The sequence below is a fragment of the Glandiceps talaboti genome, chromosome 6 (genome assembly GCF_964340395.1).
Source record: "Glandiceps talaboti chromosome 6, keGlaTala1.1, whole genome shotgun sequence".
In the NCBI taxonomy this organism is placed as follows: domain Eukaryota; kingdom Metazoa; phylum Hemichordata; class Enteropneusta; family Spengelidae; genus Glandiceps; species Glandiceps talaboti.
Genome location: NC_135554.1, coordinates 8,321,014 through 8,343,859, shown reverse-complemented (window position 1 = coordinate 8,343,859; position 22,846 = coordinate 8,321,014). Strand labels below are relative to the sequence as shown.

The window sequence follows — 22,846 nt, the reverse complement described above, 5'->3', positions numbered from 1 at the left end:
CTTTTGAAATTATTTGGAAAACAAATATATTCGCATTCAAGGTAAAAGTATTTTTCTCAAAGACATTATTGATTTTGGAATTGTATATATATCAGATATTTTCACCAGAAATAGTAAAATTGTTGATTTTGGAATTGTATATATTTCAGATATTTTCACCAGAAATAGTAAAATTAAGAATTGGGGGACTAAAGCGCCTCACTTATCATTTCGTGCGCCTTAAAGCAAAGGGACCATAGTCAAGAGTCTGGCAACAAGACTAGGGAGGACCTTGATTGGGACTTCATTTATACTTTACCATTCAAACTTTCTATTTGTAGATACGCTTTGTGAATGTCAATGGAACGTAAGCCACCACATTCTATATATAAACTCAATGCTTTTCAAGATGAAGTCATCGTGAATACAGACTCTTGTACATCTTGTCATAGAACATCTGAGACTTTGGTCCACCTTTTTGTTGACTGTGAATTTATGAAAGCCATCTGGACTGACCTAGTAAACACTTTCCTTGGGTATTTTTTTATTGTCCGAGGAACCCTTCATCCGAGCAAATTATTTTAGGTGAGAAAACCTGGTCCAATTTAATGAATAATATTGTTATTATCTATAAAAAAAAGTATGTTTATAAGACCAAATGTTTAACATGTTAAAAGTAGAGGTTAAACAAGTACAGAAATTAGAACATTTTATTTCAGTGAGAAAGGGCACAATGCCTATTTACCTGGCTAAACCATAGCCCCTACACGTGTAGGCTAAATCATAGCCCCTACACGTGTAGGTCTATCACTAAATGGGGAGAATTTAAATATACTTTACCCTTTGTTTGTTCTATTGTAATTTTCCTCTCTGTAGTAGATATGACAAAGTTCAATTGTTTTGCCTGCTTTTGTTCGTTAGAGTGTTGTTATCCAATAAAGTTAATATATAAAAAAAACCTTCCAGTGTAACTCTTTTCTGTTTTCAATTGCATTAATTAATTATAGAATTGTTTGATAAGTCTATCTATTGGTTTGACTAATTGTAATGCTGTATATAATAAACATAGTTCTTTCCCTTGTTTAAAATCTTGGTATAAGTTCAATTCTTCATTGTTGTGCAAGTCAGAGTTCTTCTCCTTTCATTGAGGGACCGGTCATTTTCTTCAGCCGGGGGGGGGGGGTTAGTGGAATTTTCCATCGGGCCGTTAAAAAGTCACTGACCCCCCTATCTGTAAAACCGAAAACAGGCTAACGCCCATCATTTAATTCTAAAGCATGATATATATACCATATATCATATTCACATGACAGTTAATTTTTGATCGTGACTCAGTGTGGACTGCTTGACAGTCTTGCAAATACTTTATTATATCTCGGAATAGCACTTTCATATAGGTATTGACTACACAGAGTAAATATATTCCAAAAGGAGTTTAATATCATATTGACAGTGAAAGTGAAAGGTAGGGGTAAAGCTTGAGAAGGGATTATGTACACCTCTCATGGGGGGTCGGAGGGGCTCTCCCCATAGAAGTCCTGGAGGATTTTTACTCTTAAAAGTCAATTTTGAGACTATTCAGACACTTACAGACAATCGTTTCCATGCTTTACAACACAACACAACACAACACAACACAACACAACACAACACAACACAACACCAACATAGGGTTGAAATATTTTTGAATAAAGTTTTTTAGCACCTTGACAGTAAGAGGTAGGGGGAGGAACTTGAGACTGGGATATGTTCATCTGTTGTGGGGGACCTAGGGGGTCTGCCCGTAGAAGCCCTTTGTTTTTTTACTCTGAAAAGTCAATTTTGAGACTATTCAGACAATCATTTCCAAGACAGCAATAACATGTAAAAAGCAACTACATATTTATAGGGTTGAAACATTTTTGAAATGTAGTTTGGTACAGTAAGAGGTAGGGGGAAGAGCTTGAAACTGAGATATGTTCATCTCTTGTGGGGGTCCTCGGGGGTCTTCCCCTAGGGGTTTTACTATGAAAAGTCAATTTTGAGACTATTTAGACACTTTCAGACAATAATTTCCAAGCTTTTCAAGACAGCACCGACATGTAAAAAGCAACTACATAGGGTGGAAATATTTTTGAAATGTAGGTTGATAGCATCTTCACAGTAAGCGGGAGGGGAAGAGTTGAGACTGGGATATGTCCATCCCAGCACCATCAAGTATCAGAAACTATTCTTTATAACTTATAAAAAAACATAGGGTTGAAATAGGTTCTTAAAAAGTTAAATGGTATCAATATAGTAAAGGTCTACACATCTAATGGTAGTATCATTGTTAGGGGAGTTAAAGCAATTTTCGACTAGCTTGGCAAACATTTCACATCTTCAAAAAGACAATATCATCTCAGATTAGCATAGGGTGAAAATATTTAACAAAGGTTTAATAAAATGCCAAAGGTCCTTTCCATTCAGAACCCCCCCCCCTCCACCTCCACCCATCTACCCTATCCCAAAACGCATACCTCCTGTTCTCCTTGCTATAGGGCGTCAACCACTGTCAATTCACGTATTAACATATCAAAACATACACATGAACAGTGTACATCACAAGTCAGTCCAGTCTGTTTTAATGCCCAAATTAATAATGCTTTATTGTTAACGGATACAAGTATTTTGTACAGCAGTGTTTTCAACAATACACATTTTGGTTTTGTACAGTGTTAACCTCTTACAGTTTCTGAGCACAACATTTCCAATCACCTCCCCCTACTCTATTTACTTTTTTTTGTAACCTTGGAATCCTCAATATTGGTGATTTTGCTCATCAGCGTGTTGGAAGAGTGGTTTTAGCTGCTCATCTGTTGTCTTCTCACTCTGCTGTACTAGATCCCTACTACCAGCAGTGACTCCCCAGCTGTCTGGTTTGGACAAACTGGCAGAATATGGCCGACCAGAGCCAGGGTTCAGATTCTCCCAGTAACTGCGACGTGCTCTGAATATCAAACAGAATGGAAACATTATCAAACTACTCTTGTTTTTTTTTGTACGTAGTTGGAGACTGAGACAGTAAGGTATGCTTGACAATGTGTCTTTCAGCCAGCTGGCTGATAGGTTAGCACAATACCCATCTCGCAGACTACTTGAGACCATCATCTCATGAGACACTTCTTAGAACAAGCAGGCAAGATTATTTACTACAAAACGCTATTTTGGATTACTATGACAATTTCACACCTAAAGTGCGGTAAACAGTAAAATGTAGTTGTGAGAGAGCTTTGGTAATCTTAATGGATTGAAAGATAGGTGTTGCTCCACCCTCAAGGGTTTGACCGATGCATGAGGGCGCCCCAGGATGCTGTACCTTAAATTTCTATACTAGTCTCTGCTACCTGAGTAAACTATCAGGCCTTCATCCACAACAGAGTTACTGTATGTAACAGTCTACAATTGCAATAGACACTGCAATTTCTACATATAGCTAAATAGACACTGTAGTTCCATAGACTCACTATTTACAGTTCGTTGATTGAATTTCACACATTAATTTTGATAAATCGTTAAAAAAATATTTCTCATAAAAAAATTCAACGAACTCCTGGATAAAATTATCAATATTTAGCAAGATAGCAAATATAAAAATGTGCAAGGTAATTTGCCACACCGACATTACATTTCACAAGTGTTCTTACCTTGCTCTAACCCATGGTTTGGTATGTATTCTAAGACCATCTCCCCACTGACCGTGCTTCTTAGAACCCTCGGGCAAGAAACCTCTTTCTGGTGCCAGTTCTTCAGAGATGGCTCTAATGTGATAAGGTTCAAATCCACAACATCCACCAATATAACGGACACCCATGCAGTAAGCCTGGCGCGCGTAGTCTTGAATTTCCCATCGGGTGCAGACACGTGGTTCCAAAGCTGTAGAAAGATCATTTTGAAAAAATATGACACTTAAAAAAATCAGACATTTAACCGTGATAAAGCCTAAACAAGTCATGTAATATCCTTTGAAGTGGTCTCTATACCACTATAACCAATCGCCTCGTAATATCAATTCTTATAAATTACCGAGGACACACAGGGTTTAAATGTGGTGTTTTCACATGGGCCATAGACTGTAAAATACACTTGTCTTCTGCTCTCACCGGCCTCATGCACTCTCCTCTATGGGAGAGGTTGACCGATGTGTGAGGGCGCCATGTCACAACGTACACACATGTACCTAACAAACTGCATGGGCTGCTGTTTTTGGCAGATTACTCTAAACTGTCAATAATACACAATTCTACTACTATATCATGGGCGAAGCTCTATAACATTTCCACTGTATGGTGGAGATAGGAATGTCCTACATTACCAGTTTTTTGGCGCCTCAATACAATTCTAGAATCAAAAGGACTGCCTTGGGTGATACACTAAGGCATAATTTAATACAAAGTAAGGGTACTAGACATATATGCATGTAATCAACAAATGATGAAACTCAACCCATTAAATGGGATAATGAAATACTATTTTGTGCTGCAAGCGATGAAACTTAACTCTCAAATGGAAACAACTACATGAAACTATGGGATTGGATTACCTGCAAATTAATAAACAATGTAATTGACCGAATGGAAACTGTGAAAGATCGATGGACCCAAGTTTAATTAGCAAAATTACAAAATTCAACTCACCAAATGGGAACTCAGGTAGATCGATGAAACCCTGTCTACTGGCGTCGGGAGTACGGTATCCCAATGGTTGGATCATAAGGTGAGGTTTGAGACCGGTCTCACGCAAAGCGTCTCTCATTTTAAGGATAGCGGCTAAGCTTTCAGTTGGGCCAAAATGACAATTGACTCCAACAATATCAGCTCCTGAAATTCAGAGACGATGACACAGAATTGTCATGGATACCTATAAACAGCTGCCAAATATGTGTCATCATGCCTTAACACAAGCAGAAGTCTAAAGTGTCTTTCGCAATAATTTGTGAAAAATATTTCAATACTGACAATTCTTTCAACCCCTCAATAGGCAATGATTATACACCCTCAACGCTAGCACAGACACATCCCCAGACACACAGCCCAAACACACACCCATACACATACACAACCACACATGGAAAGATTCCACCACCAAAGCAAGTTTTAAGAGACATCCTTGTAAAAATATGTTTGATGTATCAATTTCTTACCAGCTTGGGCCATCCTGACGGCACATTCACCAGTTGAGACACCATGCAAATCTCCATCAGGTCCAATACATAGTGAACAAGCCACTGGTTTGCCTGACTCCTTACATACTTCAATAGCCCACTCAGCTTCTTCTACATGCTCAAAATACTACAACAAAAGACATTCTTCAGATGATTATTCTATAAATTTTATCTATTTTCCAAATTTTAACAGGAATTATTGGCCTCAAAATTAAAAAAATATCTCAACAAAAGACAAACAAGGTGAGATTCTTACCTCAGCGATCACGAAATCAACATCATTAGAAATAAATACGTCCATTTGTTTACGGAATTCCACCTGTGTAAGTTCTTTTCCCTTGCCACTCAGGTAGGCAGGGGTCTGTGACACTCCTCCAGCCACTAAAGCACCTCCCTCTGATGCAACTTCTCTGGCTATTAAGCATGCATAGTTGTTCACAGCGCCACCCTACAGAAATCAAAGTAATACTTTCTTTGTGTCTGCTTTTCTCCAAATTGTGTCTTCTTTTTAAAATTGAAAGTAAAAGTTGAAGTTTTATTGTTTAGGGTGGTCAGTAAAACTGATGTTTTCCTCCAAGGTTGGCCAAGGTAAATATGCTTCCTTCCCCTAGGTAAGTATATACGATGTACTCAATTGCACAAACTATCTATAGTTCCCCTAGGCAAGTAGGTTAAATGTACTGGAAGAGTTAAACTCCTATAGATATGTATATGGTATGCTAATTCCCCTAGGTACATAGCTAAAATATGTTAGTTCCCCTAGGTACATAGATAAACCATATGCTAGTTCCCCTGGGTACTTAGATCAAACATGCTAGTTCCCCTAGGTACATAGACAAAACATATCTTAGTTCCCCTAGGTACATAGATAAAGCATATGGTAGTAAGTCAAGGTATATGGGTTGTTAAAACGTACTTCATATTTTATACACTGTTGAAAAAAAACCCCTATAAATATCAATAGTTGAAAGCACAATACTGGTACTTCCGCAAATAAATGAATTCAAAATGTTCTTAGTAAAACATGTGGATATTTACTACCAGCATTTATATCGCTAAAGTCATCGTACTGGTTTCTGGTGGTATATACACGAATGATTGCATCTACTCACTGCACTAGATGTTATCATACTGGTGCCAACACTAAGTACATACACGAATGATCGCATCTACTCACTGCACTAGATGTTATCATACTGGTGCCAACACTAAGTACATCCATGTATGTTGGCACCTACTCATTACACTAGATTAATTGCTAATTAGCCTCTCCTCAAGGAGAGTATCAATCTGCTAAGAGAGTGCTCTATACCGCAGTGGCAGAGCGTAATAGTTTTGGTAGTACTGGAACTCTTTCTTGGTTGTAACTCGGAGTTTGTGCGATCATTAGACTGATGATCGCACAATGCGTGAAACTCCGAGTTACAACCAATAAATAGTTCCAGTACTACCAAAACTATATATATATATATATATATATATATATATATATACATACATACATACATACATACATACATACATACATACATATACATATGTAGGGTTTGGAATTAACAATAGTTCAGGGCACATACACTACAAAACATCATATCTAGACTACCAAGTTTATATTAGGTGGTAGTCGTGCAGTTAGATCAATGAAAATCAATAGAAATTTTCCAGAAGCTAGCTGAAACAATTCACTGGGCTTAATCTGGCTACCAGGTAAACTTACGGACATTCTTTCGGTGTCGATGTTACCCCTGTTTTCAAGCTTGTCATCACTGCCATAGAAGGTGAAGGTTTGCATAACATCGGAGCCTGCACGTAAAAACTCACGATGCAGTTGAAGAACTGTAAGACAAGATACAATGTATACCTATCAGCCCTTTACATCTCTGAAATGTATATCTACTCTCCCAGTGAGGAAGTAAATAGTTGAACTGGTGAAAAAGTGACAAATGAAAATTGCAACAAACAAACTTGTCTAAAAAAGTGGAATTCACTGAGGATTACACTTTGTATTTCGTGTTATTGTCATGCAAATTGTTTTGTTTGACAGCGTGAATGGAGAGGTGCTGTACATACCACATCCACTTTTTTTTACCAGTTTTATGGTTACCAATTCTAATAGAAACCTTTATGAGTACCCAATAACAAAACTCTCAGGAAAAAAGACACCTTTGGAAAACCTATTGATATAAAAGTTAATCTATTGAAAGTGGCCCTGTTGAAAATAAATTTATACAGGAATGATCAATGAAAGTATGCTTAATAGAAATTGAAAATACCATTGAAATGTATTATTTGCTGTCATTAATTAAGTCCAATTGTTTCATTGAGGTCTTCTCATTTGTCAAATTTTGTTTTCAACATGTCAACACATGTACGAAACTAATTCATGCTATTGTTCTTACTCGCATGTTTATTACTTGCGCTAGTTTTCTTTTCAATATACTCAACCATATCTTACATAAACCCATCCCCCACCTTTTGTACTGTTTTATTGGGTACATTGAAACCACAACAAAGGAACTTCCTCCAGGTGAATAGCATATGGGTTTCTCTCATCCTTAACACATACATGTGCAGTTCGAGTTCACTTTGATTGGCCGACAACCCTTTTCTCTTACCTACTCTAACAAATCATACAACAAACTCATAGCTTTGTCTTATATAATCCTGTGCTAGCTATGTTATCACATGTAACCAATCTGTCTTTTAGGACCACAGCCCTAATAAAAGTTCAGATCACTTACCAGTGAAACGATTGCTAATTTTCCTCAGGTTGAGCAACCTGTCATTACTTACTTACTTACTTACTTACTTACTTACTTACATACATTTTTAGACAAAAGCAAAAGCAAAAAAATCTCCACGAAATGAAAATATCACAAGTCATTATAGGAAGTATAGAAACATTTTAACAAAACGTTTGAAACAAAGCAAAGAAACTGTTTAAAAAAAAAAAATTTACTAAGTCACAGGGCAACTTGAGTTTATATTCAACTTTGTTCTACTTATTTATATCCGATTGAATAAAGATTCACAACAATTACTTAGGTTTACTTAGGTGTATTCCGAACGCAGGCTTTCCAGCCTATAGATATGTTCAGATACGACTGGTCTGGATTCTACTCTGATTGAATTTATTAGCCTCGCGGTTTGTGAAGGAGTATTTGCTGATGTCATATTGTGCATACTGATTTGAGAGCTTGAGGGAATGCCCACGGGTTCTATCTGATGTGTTCATTACTTTTGGTGCATATATACTTGATCAAACCTATTTGCACAATATCACAATGGCACGATACTCACTGGAGAGGGCTTAGAAACAATATCTCCTTTAATTAAAATTAACGACCCATTTAAAATCCAACTGGGGCAATCGGACGGAACTGGATATACAAGTTCCTGTCTATTTTGATTAAATAAGCAAAGTTAACTTACAATTCCTCCAAAAAACACATATCTTACCTGCTTCTGGGTTCTCTACAGTTGCTTCAGGTGTCCAAGGACCAGCTTTCACATACCCTCTCTTTTCTAAGGCAAACACAAAGCCACCATCTCCGACCACAACCTCACCATTATCCAAGCGTTCGAGGATCCCTCTGGGCTAAATGCAATTTAGAACAAGTGATTTTTAACTCATTTTTTACTTATTCATGAACAATAAGAACTTTTTTCAGTAAAAAAAAATATCGCCATACATACCCTATCTCCACGACTCATTGTGTAGGTTCTGCTCTGCTAGGAAGCTATAGAAGAAATTGATCAGTTTCAGATAACCTTGGGGGTATTTATAGTATGTATGCCAGGGGGTGCTACACTAACCTTGTCAATGTTTCACATTTCAAGGACAACCACAGCCAGCTGCCAGGTATAAGATATATCACTATGCACCACACACCATGACACCGGACATGAACACTGGACATATTCATGCTAATCAGGAACACCGGACATATTTTGCATAGGCCACCTCAGCACTGTCAATCACAGAAAACACTGTTGGAAACATCTGGACAGTGTATATGCAAATATGTCCGGTGTTCCTGAATAGCATGAATAATGATACTCTGCACTTTACCAACTTTTTTTTTTAAGTTTTAAAGTTTTAAAGTTCACATTTCGCTCACGTCTTCCTCAGTCAGTCCTTTGTAAAGGGTTTTCGGCTAGAGCTAGGTTTCCATACGTGGTTCGTGGTATCCGCTTCGGCACGGAAATTGTGCTATCGTAAATGAGTTGTTTGCTCTCTCGTCAAATATTTTAAAGAATCTTGGTAAATGGTTTATTGTCAATCAAAATGGGTATATTTCAAAGAAAGTTTTCTTTCTGTTTGAGTACACGGCGTAGTGTCTGAGACCGTACGCCGTTTTTCGTAACTGACACAATTCCGCATTCAGCGTGGTAGCGAAAACAAGGCGCTCATATACTAGATAAAATATGCTAATTTGGTACCCTCCGTTCAAGCAGTTTCATGTACAATATCTTACCCACAACTCTCTCTGATTGGTATGCTTGGAGGTTCCTTATTTTATAACTTCTTCAATAACCCATATTTCTCAACATAAGCATAATAATCACATTTGATTAATATGTAACAAAAGTACGCTTAGGAAAATAAAGTTCTAAATTTTGTATAAAAATTACACTGTACTTTGAATAAAACACTTTTCAATGTCAAAGTATCACTAACTTAGGTAGTCAGTTTGTTTGGAGAGTTTAAACATGTAAATTTATATTGTTATACCTATTCAAATAAATCTATATCTTTGGCAGAGTCATAACTAGGTACATATATTAGTTTCCATATCAAAAGTCTAGAAAAAAATAAATAGTGGAACATGGTGAAAAATGACGTTCCTTAATTAGTATGATTAGTGAAAAAAATAGTATTCATGAAATATCACTTGTTCAAAAACCAATGCAAGTAACATGTGTCTATGGGTAGGTCTGAAGGCATGAAATACTTTGGACTGTATGATTGTACAAACATTCCTATTGAATTTAAACAGACTTAATGTGTGTAATTTAATCACGAAGTAATTGTAATCTATCCTACGGAACTTGCTGTTATTTTGAATGGCAACAGTTTCACGTCCTATCCTGGACGCTTCCTCAAGTCGATTGATGATCTGATGACAGATGGTTGGTGACACCTGACAGAGTAGGATTATCATGTGATGGTGAAAACCGTCGAGGAATTTTACTAATCACAGTGTTGTACGCGCCTGCCAAGTTATGACGCAGTATCCCTCCCCTGTAAGAGAAGGCTCCTCCCGTTTAACAACAGCAAGTCCAGTAGGAATGATTATAATTACTTCGTTATTAACTTTATACCTGGATGATTGAAAACATTCATAGACCCACTTTTTTGTGTGTTTATAAACTTTTTATTCGAGTCCCAAAAAGGAGAAAGAAAAGGTTACAAATACTGTACCCACAAACCCTTAACACAAGACCAGCCATTCGATTTGCCTTAGAGACAATAGTTTGTATATGATGACCCCAAGATCTTTCATTGTCTCGACCCTATCACTTTTACAGTATTGTTCCCCATCATCCCCTTTCATCATTGAATATCTCCATTGTTAGATAAACATGCATGTTAAACAAGTGTTAATTAGTGAAATTAACATGTAAAACAATACATTAGTAAGCCTACTTATTTGTTGTTCATAAATAGTTATTGACGCTCGATTTTGAGTGTACTTTTCAATCATCAAACCATTCCAAAGTAATGCAGATTACATGTAATGTACAATAAGTATACATTTTTTTAAATACCACTGTGAGTAGTATGTCTGACAATAGGTATTGTAGTACTTGAATACATCCCTTTCATCATCAAATACCTCCCTAGATAACTATGCATAATAAAACAATATAGATAAAACAAAGGTATTAATATTTAATAGAAATGATAGATTATTAAAACATCAATTGGATATCGAGATCGTACATAGCTATAAGTATCTAGGGATAGAATTTCAACCCAATGGTAAATTTGATCTAGCAAACGACAAACTTTAAAAAAGGCAACAAATGCGTTCGACTCTATTAGAAAATTAATCACTTCTTCCACTAATATAAACATTCCAACATGGATCAAAATTTTTGATCACGTTATTAGACCCATACTAACATATGGCTGTGAATTTTTTGTAGCAGAGAAATACACTGATAAAAACACCAATAGAGAAACTAAACTTCAAATTATGGAAAATGTTATGCCAAGTTAACTCATGTGCAACAAATTTAGTGGTATTAAAGGAGGGGAAGTAGGTAGGCAACCACTGTCAAATTTTGTTAATAATACGATGGTGAAATACTGCCATAGAATGTGTCCGAAAAAAGAAAACAACTGATGAGGCTATCAAATATAACATAGTTAACAAAATAGCCTGCATACTCCTCTACAAACCATAAGTGTATCTGAGAACATAGAAAATTACTGGAATAATAGAAACAGACATAACATGAATAACATAATAGATCAATCAGAAAGAATGAATTTCAACCCGAAATTCGATCTGTCTGTTTGGAGAGACATAGGGGTAGCTGACTGCCTTTCTTTCTGTCTGCTTGTTCGGGTTGATTCAAACAGAAAGAACGAATTGCAACCCGAAATTCAGTCTTTCTGATTGAAAACACATAGGAGTTTTAACCCTAACCCTAACCGGTCATGCCTTGTGTCATTCTACTGCGCATGCGCAGGTCTAATATGGGGGGGGGGGGAAATTGTAATGCAATCAGAAAGAACGAATTTCAACCCGAAATTCGGTCTTTCTGATCGAAAACACATAGGGGTTTTAACCCTACCCCTAACCGGTCATGCCTTGTGCCATTCCACTGCGCATGTGCAGGTCTAATATCGGTTCTGGGTCTGACAACGTTGACTGCACACCCGTACCACAGCTTGTTGCTAGTGCCCCCCCCTCCCCCCCCAGGGTACGGATTGAGACGCCATGCAACGAAGTTTTGCAAGCAGAACTATTCAACATTGTGATTTTTTGTATGGTTGAAATGTTTCATCGAAAGACAACATCTGTATCTTCGAACAAAGTGTTACACTGAAATTTTAAAAGAACATTCTCTTTTGAACCTAGTATAACCGTCGCCTCAGCTAAGAATTGGGCACAGGTGTGACAAGGCTAAGCCCAACTTGTGATTGTACCAGTATGATGTAATGTTACAACGCTGAATTTGGTAGCTGCAACGTTGACCCGTATTCAGCGGTAAACTTTGGACTCGCCCGGATAGCAATCTGAGAGGTACCGATTTCACGAAACAGTGCTCTGTAAAAAGAAGAAACTCACAAGGACACAAATATTACTTTTGTGTTGAATGACTTATACGATTTGCAGCATAGGGAGCTATTCGCCTCAGTTCCAGTCAATTACAGTTAATTGTCAAAGTTCTTTCAAGTAATTTCAGCTCAGCTCACAATTTCTCAAGAACCCGCTGGTATCGCTCTTCACTTCAGTCGCCAACTCACTTAATCTCCGGAATAGCGAATTCCACAGCTACTTCAAACGCATACGTCATCAACATTTTTATTTAAAACATCGTTCATTCCGTATTACAAATATGGTTAACAAACAAATTGTTTACAACAAAAGATTCTCTCTTAACCTTATTTAGTAAATGTTTATTAATATAATTAATTCAATTCAGCAATAGCCAGTTTATTGACCCGTGCTAAATAATTCTAGCTAGACAGCTGTTGATTCAATTGGGACACAATTTATCACTCTAAGATGACATGTGACCTCTACTCATTAGGATAGAATAACATTACTTGACCCGGCTCTGTCTCATTAATCAATGTGACCTTATCACTTGTGTCTTTTGTCAACAGAGGAATTATCAAATCTTAAATGTTTATTTTGTGACTCGTAACACCATTCCCCCCGTCAAAATATGTTTTGTCCCCAAAACACGTAACCAGCCTAATTGTAAGAGAAGCTAATTTAGGTTACAAAATATTGGGAAAAGCGAAAGTGATGGTACCAAAAGATGAAGGTCACATACTGTCAAAGAGATTATTGAGGACAGACGAGCCCGTATAGTTTATATCATGCATCAAGTCAAGTAAAGTTTGATAAATATAAAGTAAAGAAGGAATTTTTTTTTTTTTTTTTTTTTTTTTTTTTTTTTTTTTTAAGGTAAAAACCTGATAATCCGTAAAAATTTGGAAAGTCGGAAATGTGAAGATAGCTTAAATGCCAAAGAAATGGTAAAAGGGTTTGTTGAGATGTCGTGAGACAAAGGTTTTGTAATATCGATCAAAATTTGTTCACAAAATTCACTTATTTAGCTTAATTAACTTAATTATCTTAAATAATTCTTAATTATAAAAGGCAAAAAGAGTTGCAAAATTGTTCTTAATTGAAAATTTAAATCGTCAAAATGTTTCATGTGAACTTGTAAAAGTTCAAAACTGTCCGAGAGTCTAAGAGTTCAAATTCATTTCAACAATTAGAGTTGAAAATGTTAAGAGTTCAAAAGTTTGTGTCTTCATATAATAATATTGAGGAACTGAAAAGAAACGTCAATATGATGACGTGAAAGTTGAAAGTAGCTCAACAACTTTGTTCCTTAAAGACATTTAAAAGTTAAAGTATTGAGATCACAACTGTCTCTCAATTTTCAGTGTGAAAGTTATCTCAATGTTCAGAGACTAAAAGTCCTTAATTAAATCTAATTAGACGTCAAAATAAAATAGGTACCATTAAAACAATTAATTGTTCATTAAATTTGATAATTGTTAACCATCAAAATTCCAGCGATTGTTCCTTAAATTGTAAACCATGTCAAGTTCAAGGGGTCACATTTCGGAATAGAGTTTTGAGGTTGAAGTGGAGTCGCAGTTGCACTAGTCTGTCGGCTAATGTCGTTACCGTTGCTAGCGTGGATGTCTGTCGTCACACCACTTAATCTACTGTTTACGAGTCTAGCATCTTCATGAATGAAGGGGCCCTGTAAAGGGTTGTCATGAATTGTGCAACTAGGCAAAGAGGTCATGTCCTTACTAGAATCACACAGAGGATGATCTGAAATAGTAGGCAATATCGGGATGACATGCATTTCATGATCAATTGGACTGGCCTCAGAAGCCGTTGTCTTAACCATCAGTTTGCGCCAATATTGTTTAATGGCACGTAGGCAGTACTTATAAGTAATCATAAATATGATACAGAGAGCAAAAATACATATTGCCTCAACAATATATTTAATATAATCGGTGTTATGTGGAGGTTCAAATGGTTTTGTAGGGGATGGGTTTGTAGATATGAACCAAGAAATTTCCTGCGCTTCAACTCTTTTGGCCAATAAGATTTGCAACGCTATACTAAAATTTCTCATTTTCCACATCAGATATATGGACAATGCCAAGTTAACACACGATAATGCTAGGGTCACCCAAATTGAATTTGGAAACATTGTAAATACTGATGGATCATCATTAAAGTTTATGTTCTCCTGCCGAAATTGATCCATAGGAGTAAGAAAGACTTTGGAATTATCACGAAGCATAGTGGCAGCACGATTCAAATCAATTTTGATATCGTTTTCTGTGCTTAAAGTTTGTTTCCACTCAGTCTCTAATATTTGTACATCTGGCAATTGAACTGATGTAGGATTGTCGCTTAAGGTAGATAATTTCAAAGTAGGAAGGGCTGTACTATATAAAGACATAAGAACCGGAATATTCAAAGTATGACTATATACGATATCATGATCTTGTTGGCAACTATTTCCCAAGGTATCTATGTAGTATTTTTTTGAGAATAGTAAACAACCGCAAGGTATCGTGATCACACAAAAATGACACTTTTCAATTTTCTGCAATATTGCATCATTACAAGAAAGATGCCAATCTGATGAATAACCCTGAATTAATACTTGCGAATTTCGCAGCACCTGGGCTCTTTGAATGCCTGTGTGACGAACAATTATTTGAGGATTACACCATTTCAAGACTTTAGAATGTTGATTCAATAATACTGCACGAGCACATGATGGTAAGTCTGGTTTCAAAATTGTAAGTGGTTGACAAATAAGAATGGATAAACCTTGACATGTTTGAAATTCAGCTGTTGACATTTCTAGAAAATAATCTCCATTTCGCTGTATTGCAAAATAATTTGGCAAGTTATTTAAGACAGTAACAGATTGTGAAATCGCAGTTCCGTTTGTATTTTGTGCTACTGATGGAAAGGAAGGAATTGGCAAATGAATTACCTTAAATACATCGAAAATCAATGAATGACGACATAAAGGTACTGGAATATTGATGTAAATATTGTGGCCGTTTCTATAAAAAGTAGCTCCTTTTTGACGGTGATAATATGATGCGGTTTCGTGACACAAATGATATTGTGAATATTTTTTCTGAAAGTTGTCTTGTAACTTTTGCAGTGAATTTTCTAAAAGTTTGGAAGAGACAAATTCTGGTGGTAAATAGCCTTCCAGCAAGGTTTGCATACCAATTAAACGTTCTGTAGCCTTGGCTATTAAAACATCCAATGTACGTGATCTATCATCCAGAGCATTTAAAAGTAACATATAACGATGAAATTGATCATTTGAAAGATGATAACTATGGTCCTGTCGCTGTGTTTGTAATCGGAGTCGTTCAATGTCTGCTACTGCAAGAGTCAATTGTTCTACCGTTGAAAAAGTGTTATTGACAGAAGACCACAAATTGTCAATTCGTCGATTTGTAATCTTGAGTACGGAACTCAGGTCAGCACTAAAATGACGTAATCCTGTACGTTGATTTGCTAGTTCTTGTTCAACTGATGAAATATGACGTGCTAAAATCGAGACATCTTTCGTTGTTGCTGTTCCAAATAGAGTTTTAGAAATTTGCCCAATTATTGGCAAAATTGACCTGGTCTTTCGTTCTGAATTATAACCATTATCAAATCCCTTATTTCCATACTTGAATGATGAAAGTCGATCTAGTTCATTTAAGTAATGACGTAACTCTTTCAGCTTGTACTTTATGCGATAGTTTAACGTCTTGATGGAAGCAGAGAATTCATCACACATAGCATCAGTAATATTTAAAAGACACACCTGTTTATGCTGAAATGTTGATGTAACTTTCACAATCTCGTGTATATCCAGCCATGGAACCGCTATAGTGAGTGACCAACTGCTAGCAGAAGCTTCAATGACTGCTACCTTTTCGAAAATCACACCATAATTTAGACGTTGTACATCATCTGTGGCCATGAAGTCATAATCCGAGTCACTTTTTGCATATAATAATGGAAAAAGCATGACATAGAAGAAGACTGTTGCCTTTAGCATTGTAAACAGAAATGTTCTCCGGTCCATGGTGATCGATGAAGTGAGCTAATCAATGTTATCATTTAATGATGTGACCACGTAAGATATTTAAGAAATATTTACTTGTGTGATTTTGAAAGCGAGGCTGAGGATAGTCAGAAGTTATTTTACCATATAAGGTCAGAGCATGACGGATATGGAGATAACAATCTATGTGAGGTATACGAAGAATTTGAGAGATGTTCGAAATTCTAGTCAATAGTGTTTATTGTCCTTTGTGAGGAAATAAATATGTGTCATCAATTGGTGGAAATAAATATGCGTTATAATATGGTGTAACATATATGTTTTCCAAAGATGTTAAATTTAAGCAATCACAATTTTCACCATGATCTTCAGAATTTTCATATTCAGTGAATCTGCCACATTGGCTATTGTAGAACTTATAAGTGTAACGATGTGGTTCATCCGGATTTGTAGGAAAAGTTGTAGCGGTAAAAATATCATGTGAATCTAATATGGCTTGTTGGATTCTTTTGGGGAGAGGTAATTGTGATACAAGACGGCCGGCGTCACGTTTTGATTGTGACAATTTGATGGTACCTCCATAAAACTTTGGATTTCTTCCTAAAGAAATACAGTCTCTTATCTTAAAGACACATAAAGCAAACAAGTCATCTGGTTGGTTAAAATATGGAATTAGGGGTTCAAAATATGATTGTAATGATTCAGCTTTAAGCATGGAATTGAAAAGAGCCTGTGATAATTTTGTGCGCGCCTGCACACACGACATGACATATATTAATACTTCATGTGCTTTACGGAATTTTTCATCATGATTTCCAAAAGTACCTAAACTTCGATAATTATAGCACATGAATAATGCATAACAAAGCACGTCAATTCTCAGCGAATGCCAAGGAGTATTATATTTTGAAAAATAAGCTAAGATAACCTTCAAACTATTTAGCTTGGAGTGCTCTATAGCCGTGGCGGTGACATATGTCTTCCAATGAAGATAAGGATTTGAAGGGAAATGTAAATTATAATTTTTTAAAGCATATTCGACTAAATTTGCGTGGTCATTGATAATACCTTGATATGTTACTTTATCCATATTATAAAGATACTTAATATTCCGTGGGCTGATTTCAACACTATCCTCGAAAATGGGTGTGTAGTCTTCATTTGCAGGAGTTGCAGCTATACGTTGTAAACGTAAGAATTCTAAATCAGCTGGGTCGCAATGTTGACGTAAAGCTTCATAAAATGAATCCTCTCGTAGAAGACAATTACAATCCAGAGCTTCCATTGCCCATATTCCGTGTTCCTCGTTAAGCCAAATAGTCATTTTGAAACCTCAGTATATTTAAACAGGAAGTGTTCATTCAAAGTAATGTTATCGAAATGGAAGTGCATTGCAAGTTGGAACACTAGTGACATGTATAAAATATTTACCGTACATTAGTCAAAAGTTTGTAGCCCAATATGGTAATGAAATGTGACATTGTTTTGTGACACCAGTGACAAATGAGAAAGTACAATTGGAGGACCTATTTCTTGTGATTAAAACTAGTTGTTTTTTGAGTGGTCACTTAAGAAGTACCCTTGTGGCCCCTAACACACATCGTCTGGCCAGACTGTTCAATTATTCACACAATCACAGCTGTATTTATATCTAATTCCTTATTAGGTATAACTTGCAGAATCAATCATGAGGGTTTTCTAAATGACCACTCTTAAACATGAACTTTAAATAATGTGATTGACTCATACGGTAAACATTTTTTTGATATTTGATGACCAAATATAAGAAATTTATACATGCTATATGGTAATATTTGTTGTAAAGGATTGCAGTGATCAAACAGGTGGTTTACTGTGTCATTGTCTTTGAGTGACCTTAAGTGTATACTTAAAGATGACGTTTATAAGTTCGTGAACCTGATATAAAAACAGGATGGTCCTTGAGAATGTTTAGTGCTAATTGATTCAAGTTTTCAACAGGTTCCCAACTATTAAACTCTGATGAATAACCTTCCCATTTAATTAAATACTGTAGTTTACCATTTTTGTACCTACCACGGATGATTTTTTGAACGTTATAAAACGTTTGATCATTTTCAGCGGTTAATGTATTTGTAATTGCATCAGAACTGTCATCAGTCTGATTTTGGTGGGTATACCGTTTTTCCCGTCTTAACTCAGCTCTATTGCGGATATTTTTTCTCCACGATTGTCCTCTAGGACTGTTGGTGTGTTGATTTGAAGTTGTTTCCGAACACGAATAATATTCAGTTTCTGAGTTCATGTGGTAGTCCGTCATAGTTGTTTGTCTTCTATTATTTTTATCAGTGTTTGATGTGATATTATTGTTGTTAGTGGCAGAGTTGCTATTATCCCTGAGAGGAGCTTCGCTGGCTGTTAATGTAGTTGTATTATTGTTATCACTTAGGAATTGTGGAGGTCTTAAGCGTGCATGCTTTAAACGATTTGCATGGATTAGCTTAGGATATTTCTTATCACCTGTTATGTATTCCAACTTGAAATTTACTGGTGAAATTTGTTCGATTATTCGAAATGGCCCACGAAAAGGGTGGTGAAATTTAGGTGTTCGACCCAATTTGACTGCTGGGTGATGTAGATATACGACATCACCCACTTTGAATCTGTGATCATGTGCTTTTTTTGCATCAAAATATGTTTTCATTTTGTGTTGAGCTTTCTGGATATTTTTTTTTGCGAGTGATATTGCAAGATTTCTAGCATGAGCTAATTCATCTAAATGATACTGAATATTGCGTGATTTACCCAATCTTGGCAAAATTTCAGCATCAACTGGTAATCGTGGTTCTGTGCCAAATAGGGCACAGAATGGTGTGATTCCAGTTGCTTCATGTGGGGTTGCCCTATATGCAAATAGAACAGATTGGAGAAATGTGTCCCAGTCTGAACTTTGACAGTTTACATATATGCTAAGCATATTTATTATTGATTTGTTTAAGCATTCAACACTTCCGTTCGTACTTGGCATATAAGGTGAGCTGCGTTGCTTAATAACATCAAAATATCGACATAATTCCGTTACAATTTGAGACATAAAGGAAGAACCTTGGTCTGACAACAATGAATTTGGAAATCCAAATTGACAGAAGATGTGTTCGAACAATATTCGAGAAACTGTTTCGGCTTTGCAATTTGCTGTTGGGAAAGCCCAACAAAATTTGGTAAGGTATTCTGTGATTACCAAAATATAACTATTTCCAGATTTTGTAGTGGGCAACTTTCCCACAAAATCAATTCCTATCTTGTCAAATAAACCATTTACTGGTATAGGAAGTAATTTTTGACGATATCGAATACCTCGTTTCCGTGAGTGACAGAAGACACAGGATGCCACGTAAACTGTCACGTCTTTGATTAAGGTGTCCCAATAATAACGTAATCTGATAGCCTGTAACGTTCGTGAGGTACCCAAGTGTCCTGCTGTGACGTCATCATGAACCCTCCTTAATATGTATAGTTGTAAGGATTTCGGAATTACTAACTGTCGAATACAGTTATGAGCTTTAGCTGACTTACCTGTAGGGGACCAGTAATGATATAATATACCATTCAAAATGGTAAAATTGTCACTGCTTTGTATTATCTTCTGTGCATGCTTCGAGTCTGAAGGTAACTCGCCATCATTGGTTAAATAATTAATCATTGGTAATAAGTGTTTGTCCTGACGTTGTAAATTGTAGAGTTTATTAATGCCAGTATGTGTATTATCAATCTCACTATGATCGGTTAGTGTGTCATTGGAGTCGATTGATTGAGTGGATGCATTACACAGCTGGTCAGTCATGATATCAGTTTCAGACGAGTCGTATAGATGTCTGATGTCTGTAAGGATATCTTCTTGCGTGTTGAGTTGTAAATTGGCTATCTCTGGAATGTTAGAAATTTCATTCATTGTTAGCTGTGACTGATTGTGTGTATAATTTATGTCATCAGAATTAGTATTGTCGGTGTCTGTCGGTGTAATTTCGGAGTTTTGATATTTTTCAGGTGGATATTCGCGGCGCGACAAACTGTCCGCATGTGGAATTTTTGCTCCAGGTCTGAAAAGAATGTTGTAATTGTAACCTTGTACTTTGAGTACCCACCTGGCTAGCCTGCCGCTTGGAGTTTTCATTTTGAATAGGTAGATCAAATTTGCATGATCTGTAATGATTGTGAATTTGTTTCCTCTCAAGTAAATATCACATTGTGTTAATGCATGTATTACCGCGAGACATTCACGTTCTGTACAGGTGTAATTTCGTTGTGCTGGATTTAGAGTACGACCACCATAAGAAATGACTCTTTCTATGCCATCTTGAACTTGGGCTAAAATGAATCCTACACTGTATGCTGACGCGTCCGTATATAATAGAAATTCCTCATTAAAACGTGGGAACGCCAATATTGGTTTTGATGTCAACGCCTTTTTTAACGTATCAAAAGCCTGTTGACAGTCATTAGTCCATATGAATTTTGCACTCTTTGCAAGCAATTTGTGTAGAGGATTTGCTATTTTTGAATAGTTATGAATAAATCGTCTGTAATATCCTGCGCAACCTAAGAACGATTGAAGTTGTGATACTTTCGTTGGTACGGGAAATTTTAATATTGCGTCGACCTTTTTTGGGTCAGTTGAGATGCCATTTTCGTTCAAGATATGACCTAGGAATTTAACTTCCCTTTTTCCAAATATACATTTTCGCGGGCTTAATTTCAAATTTGCATTTATTAACCTACCTAGAACAATGTCAAGGTTTTGAAGGTGTTGTCGAAACGTTGTTGCAAATATTAAAATATCGTCCACGTAACAAATACATATTTTATATTGTAATTGATTTAAAATAAATTCTATACTGCGTTGAAAGCTACTACTTGAGTTACGTAATCCTTGTGGAAGTGTCTTGAACTCAAACTTTCCATCATGAGTAACAAATGCCGTCTTATGTGAATCTTTTTCATCAAGGGCAATTTGCCAAAATCCACTAGTCATATCAAGTGTAGAAAAATATTTGGGACTTTGGGCCCCGATCATTTCTAAACTATCTGAAATATTTGGGAGCGGATGATTGTAAATTATTGTCACCTTATTTAATTCACGATAGTCAATCACAAGACGCCATGAGCCTGAAGGTTTTTTGACCAAAAGTACAGGTGCACTAAATGGGGATTTGCTACGTCGAATTATATTTTGTCTTAAAAGGTCATTTGTTTGTCTCGAAATTTCCTCACGCTTGTCAGGGGATACTCTATAGGGTGCCTTTGGTTTCACTTTGGCATTAGGTTCTAAATCAATAGTATGTTTAATAATATCACAATAACCCAAAGTATTTGAATTATCTACGAATGCTTGCCTATTTCTCCATAGTACTTCTTGTAAGTCATTAATTTGGCTATTTGTCAAGTTAGAGCATTGCCCAGTGAAGTCAAATAATGAATGAAATTCTTCCCGTTCTAAAGAGGGATTTGTCTGAGAAGGGTGTGTCTTATTATTTAAATATGTGTCCGTCATGTCAAAGTCATGTAAAGTGGTTCCGTCTGGGAGTGGTCTGAAAGTGCCCAATCGAATATGCCTACCTAATATGGCCTCATTGTTAGATGTGTTGATCAACCTGATTGGAACTGAACCCTCATAAGTAGATGCTAATACTCGTGCAACTTGAATGCCTAAGTAATGTAGTGACGTCATGTTGGTAGTGGTTCCTATTAGTCCATTCGGAAATGAGCCCCTTAGCTTAGCCGAAATTATGCATTCACACCTAGGGGGTATGACATATTTTTTAGCTGGTCTCAAGACTGCATTGGCATGGATGAATAATTTCTTGTGTGCAAAATCAATTATTGCTTTGTGCTGCTCTAAAAATTCCATTCCTAAGATCAAATCTCTATCTATGTCCTTAACCAAATGCACTGGAACATTGATTAGTTGATTTTCAATACGTATTGGAATTTTTACATAGCCTTGAATAGGAATCTGCTGATTGTTTGGTAATTCTATACATTTGTATTTAGGTCTTTTAATTTTGAACTTTTTTAGCTGTGGAATTTTTTCAAATAGTTTTGTGGAAACTACGTTTATTGTAGCTCCAGAGTCGATCAAAGCCGAAATTGCAGTATTGAAAATTTTAATAGTGATCAAATTGTTAGATTGTACCTTTAAATCAGCAGATTTTACAGAATTTAATTTGGGCGTGTGAGACATATTAGGCTCTTTGGATTTGATATTTCTCACACTCCTTAATCGTTTTTTGAATAAAAACGACTATAGGTAGGTCTTGGACAATTTCTAGCTATGTGACCTATTTGACCACATGAATAACAACCTCTGTTATTTCTTTCTGGGCAGGATGG

General features: G+C 36.2%; 1 protein-coding gene across 1 annotated transcript; it reads right to left on the bottom strand.

The window, feature by feature from the left end:
• Positions 1–2,757: 2,757 nt before the first annotated feature.
• LOC144436792 (betaine--homocysteine S-methyltransferase 1-like) lies at positions 2,758–16,498 on the bottom strand. Its single transcript, XM_078125654.1, has 8 exons — positions 15,395–16,498; positions 8,621–8,759; positions 6,879–6,997; positions 5,418–5,609; positions 5,141–5,288; positions 4,635–4,817; positions 3,645–3,873; positions 2,758–2,947 (listed from the first exon to the last, which is right to left on the bottom strand). The coding sequence occupies exons 1-8, from the start codon at positions 16,496–16,498 to the stop codon at positions 2,758–2,760; spliced, it is 2,304 nt and encodes a 767-aa protein (XP_077981780.1).
• Between the last annotated feature and the right edge of the window lie 6,348 nt (positions 16,499–22,846).

Bases quoted from the DNA above. Each gene is read 5' to 3' on its own strand.
- LOC144436792 (XM_078125654.1), bottom strand. From the start codon at position 16,498: ATGGACCGGAGAACATTTCTGTTTACAATGCTAAAGGCAACAGTCTTC. The intron at 6,998-8,620 runs GTAAGATATGTG...CTTGTCTTACAG, and splicing joins TGTAGAGAACCCAGAAGCAG to TTCTTCAACTGCATCGTGAG. The intron at 2,948-3,644 runs GTAAGAACACTT...TTTGATATTCAG, and splicing joins AAACCATGGGTTAGAGCAAG to AGCACGTCGCAGTTACTGGG.